Source organism: Cryptomeria japonica, chromosome 4 (genome assembly GCF_030272615.1).
Source record: "Cryptomeria japonica chromosome 4, Sugi_1.0, whole genome shotgun sequence".
Taxonomy (NCBI): domain Eukaryota; kingdom Viridiplantae; phylum Streptophyta; class Pinopsida; order Cupressales; family Cupressaceae; genus Cryptomeria; species Cryptomeria japonica.
The window spans coordinates 515,725,316-515,730,320 of NC_081408.1; the positions used below are offsets into that span (position 1 = coordinate 515,725,316).

At 39.4% G+C, this 5,005-nt stretch overlaps 1 protein-coding gene across 1 annotated transcript; it reads right to left on the reverse strand.

The window, feature by feature from the left end:
• Positions 1-2,969: 2,969 nt before the first annotated feature.
• Positions 2,970-3,920, reverse strand: LOC131049060 (uncharacterized). The gene has a single exon (XM_057983062.2). It carries the CDS (start codon positions 3,918-3,920, stop codon positions 2,970-2,972), a length of 951 nt encoding a protein of 316 aa, XP_057839045.2.
• Positions 3,921-5,005: the final 1,085 nt, after the last annotated feature.

Consider the following 5,005-nt stretch of genomic DNA (forward strand, 5'->3'; position numbering starts at 1 on the left):
GAGAAGTCAAACATTCTTGCCCAGGGCCATGATCCAAAAGGTCTATTCATTTTCTCTTGGTTATCATTTTTTAGCATTGTTGGTGGAGGATACAAAATTTGAGACAAGTTTGGCTAGTCTAAGTGCATCTTTTTCATGTGGCTTTTATGCCATAGTAAATGTCTCACTTGGTATAACATTAGAAAGAGATTTCTAAGGTCCTTATATTTGTTTTCTTTGTGGTAGTGATTAAGAGTGCTCTAATCATTTTTTTCATTGCCCTTTTATGAAAGATTGGAGTTTATGGTGGAAAGTTTAGAATAGATTGTTCATCTATGCTACCTCCTTGGTTGAGCTTTAGAATAACATTTGAAGACCTCCAACGTAACGCGAGCTATGGTTCCTTCCTTTACTTGTTTGTAGATCTAACTAAGAAAGAATTGAGTATTTCAAGGGTGCCAAAGTAAAGGCTTGCAAGGAATGATCTATTTACCTCTTCTCATCTTCAACTTCCTCTCATGTTAGGTCTAGAAATAAAGTTTGGGTTTCCTTGAGAGTGAACAAATTTGGAAGATGGGTCCCTCTTTATGGTTTCTTGAAAATCAACACAGATGGTTCTTCTTAAGGTAATCTTGGTGTTGCAAGGATTGGTGGTGTCAGCCAAGATAAGATTGATCCAATATAGGTGTTCGAGGATTGGTGGTGTCAACCAATATAGGATTGGTCCAATATGGGTTTTCACTATAATAATCTAATTCTTCAAACTAATTTTATGGGACACAGACGAGTTGCCTGCAAAACTAACTCTATCTATTTAGTCTCCCTTCTAAACAAAAAGGATTTTCATGAGTCCTCTCGATTATTGGCTTTAGTGGCTAAATAAATTCTTAATCCAAACAAAAACTTTGATTTTGTTTCCCTTGTCCACATCCCCAAATAATGGACTACGGATGTTAATTGCTTAACTAAACAAGCCCGAGTGAACATGTAATTAGAATGCAGATGATTGGGTTGATTTGACCAAAGATAACTAATCTTATTCATGAAGACCAAGGAGATTGATTGTTGCTAGTTGCTGGAGTGATTTGGTGAGGATTTGTTGCTCGAAGATTGAATATATATATATATATATATATATATATATATGCTATTAATAAATATTATTATATTCTATCAATATTATTATACCATATATATATATATATATATATATATATATATATATAGTATAATATATTGATTATAATATATTGATAAAATATAATAATAATTTTATTTTTTTTTAATGGTAAGAGCTATCATTAAAGGGGATAGCACCCTTATATTAATTTCCAAAAAGGTTTACAAAAAGGCATCAAGCCTGATAGCAAGACCACAATTTATCTTTCTACCTATCTAACCCAAGTATACAATTTCTGAACAAACACATACTAATTATCCAACGCCCCAGTCTACTTTGCTACCTAACCAACCCCTGCATACATATTTCGGTTGTGTGAACAATACGTCAAGGACAGAGTCAGTCCAAATCCTGATCAGCATTATGCCCCGCCATTAAGAGTTTGCAAGATGACCCCCGCAAACTCTCCAGCATTGATTACTGTTTATGTTGCTCCAGACAAGAACCACCAAGTTTCAGAGTTTGTCACTTTGCGGAAAGGAGCCATATCCCCATTCAGTACAGCACACCTGAAGACTTCAAAAGCATTTTCTTTGAATGTCCTCATCATCTCCTTTCATTCTTCCCTCTCCAAACACCTGTGTTCTACCTTGTTTCTCTTACTGTCATCAAACTCATCACTCCCTTCATCCTCACTCTCCTCCTCTTCATCCTCAGAGTCCGTGGGCAAGAATACGTCCGGCTGAAAGTATGTCTCCAGGATATTGATCCATACATTCTCTGACATGCTTAAAATGGAGTCAGTGATGCGGTTCCCATTAACAGCCTTAACAAAGCCACACAGTTGCTCCACGGCTCTCTCCCTAGATTCGATGATGTCCACTAGTGGCATAAGAACAGCTTCATAAATATTGGAGTTGCACCAGTGACGGTCGAAGTTGAGTGTAATCCCCACCAGACCTTTAATCAACTCATATGCATACTCCTCTGAGATAAACAGATTGTGGAGTTGGGCATCAAGTTTTTCCTCGCAGTTCATGCACCCAATGTTGCCGAAGTATGCCATAGACCAAGATAGTAACCGACTCTCTTACACCCAGGAATCTGATCAACACTCAACTTTATCAGGTCATGAGTCTGAGCCTTGGGGGAAGCAAATTAATAGGTTCTGTGACATCTAGAAGGATCCATATGAAACCTCACATGCCAAAACAACCTTGATCGCACAGCCTGCCCAAAACTGTCCTACAAGCATTTCTTGTCAATCGCATGCATCTCAGGTCGTCGGCACTACAAGTTTGTGTAGCCAGTCTGCTAAGGTTGTGCTCAACCTCTACCACCTATTCTACATTTGCAGGCCTCAGGACAAGAGGCATTAACCAACCCCATCACGTTTTCTTTCCATCAAGTCTTTTCTGCACAATTTCGTAATCTCCATGCTTATTGATATGGGATCTACTAACACTTCTACCACATCCGAGTTGACACCCAGATTGGCAAAAAGATTTGTCAATCGATTACCTTCCCGATAGATGTGAGAAATTTCATATGGTCTGATTGTTTGCAGGAGTGTGTGTATGTGTGGGCATCATCTAGCCAATTTCCAGAGCACAACCTCTGCCACCTATTCTACACTCGCACGCCTCGGGACAAGAGGCATTAACCAACCCCATCACGTTTTCTTTCCATCAAGTCTTTTCTACACAATATTGTAATCTCTATGCTTATTGATATGGGATCTACTGACACTTCTACCACATCCGAGTTGACACCCAGATTGGCAAAAAGATCTGTCAATCAATTACCTTCCCGATAGATGTGAGAAATTTCATATGGTCTGATTGTTTGCAGGAGTGTGTATGCATAGGAGTCATCTAGCCAATTTCCAGTTTGTAAATCTAGAGTTAATCACTCCATTTATAATTATCTGTGAATCACCTTCGATCTGTACATTAGTTAATCCCTTTTGTTTGCAAAGCAGCAAACCAGCCTCGAGGGCTCTAAGTTCTTCTTCATTATTTGAGGCACATCCAATATGTTCGTAGGTACCTGACAAAATATTCCCATCCTCGTTCCGAATAACTGCACCATATTCAGCCTGCCCCAGATTGCTATGAGGCTTGGTCCACCTAACATTTTCCCTGTCAATTTTCTTTTTGGGATAATGGAAGATAACATTTTTGAGAGACCAATTCCTCTCCATTTCTGCGTCCCAATCATTGAATCTGAACTTTCTAACATTCCTTGATTTACCACAGATAGCTTCTTCAATGGTAGCCTTTAGATTGCTAATGACAACATCTATTGGTTTAGATGTCTCTTTGAATATTCGTTTCTTTCTTTCTTTCCAAATCAGCCAGACAATCATTGCAGGGCCCACCAGCCACAGAGCTCCCCACTTAGTCTGGCTGAACATTGGCCATGAAACAAGGAATTCCTTTAGGGACCCATTCCTGACTGTGCACAAGTTCACCATCCTTAGAAACCATTCCCAGCACTTTCGAGCAAACGTGCAGTTGAAAAGTAGATAGTCCACCGATTCTTTCTCCGTGTTGCATAACACACACCAGCTTGGTCCATGGATGCCAATTGTCTTGAGTCTGTCGCCAGTGAGAATACACACGTGCAGGGCTATCCATAAGAACGCCCTTGCTTTAGGCAATATCCAATTATTCCAACAAAGCTTGCCAAGCCAATTCAAATTGATAACTCTATGTCTCTGCACTTCATATCCCAACTTAACATTGTATTCCCCTGACTTAGCAGCACACCAGAAAATACAATCCTCATCTTTTGAAGCTAAAATCGCTCTATTTCTCATAATACCTTCTAGCCTTTTACACAATTCCAAGTTACCTATTTTTATATGTTTCCAAGTCCTAATGTCGTGACTATCAACATCCTCAAAATAGTTAGCAACCTGCACTCCTATTGCAAATTCAATGGAATTAATCCAATTCTAATCTTCGAAGATTTCTGACAGGGGCAGTTCACCATCCCAAGAGTCCCGCCAAAACTTAGCCCTGCACCCATTACCAACTTTCCAAGAGATGTGGTTCGTAATAATGCCCCGACTTTTCCAAAGAAAGTTCGAAGTGGGAGAGCCCTTCTTTGTATCAACAATTGTGAGAATTCGATCTGGTGCATCAGAGTCCAAATAATTTTTCTGAAAAATTCTACACCACAATTTATTGGGATTTCTATACATTTTCCATACTAATTTCACGCCAAGGGCCATGTTTTGGATATTCATTTTTCTCAACCCTGCACCCCCATCCTCTTTCAAAATGCACATGGTATCCCAGTTTATCAATGGTATCCTTCTTTGGTCCTTAGCCCCTTCCCAAACGGATTTCTTTAAAAGACCATCTAATTTCGCACCAACCACATTTGACATATGAAAGCATTGCATGCTATAAATTGGAACTGCTGCTAACACAGATCTTATCATTAAAAGTCGACCAGCCTGCGTAAGCCTTCTATTCTTCCATTGTTCCAATTTCACCTTGCATGAATTTAATACATCATCTCATATCTAGGATTGTTTACTGCCCTTATTAATTCTGATCACAAGATATTTAAGAGGAAGATCGACGATACTAAAGCCCAGGATATGGGCGATGCGATTTTGATTCATTCTGCTTGTGTTAAAAAAGAATGTGTGATTTGTCCTTGTTCATTTCCTGCCCCGACAGCTGAGAATATTCCTCTAATACTTCCAACCAACACTCCTCTAGCTTCCCTCATCGTAGCTTCTCCGACCAGAATCGCATCCGTGAACTGGGAGTGGGTAATGGGCTCTAACATTCTATGGAGTTGAATGCCACTCCATTGCCTAGCTGCTTGTTTTTCTTTGATTAAGTTCCCAAGAACTTCTACCATCAGGACAAAGAGCACAAGGGATAG

What these genes read in the sequence shown, in the direction of transcription:
- LOC131049060 (XM_057983062.2), bottom strand. Translation starts at nt 3,920, where the DNA reads ATGAGAAATAGAGCGATTTTAGCTTCAAAAGATGAGGATTGTATTTTC.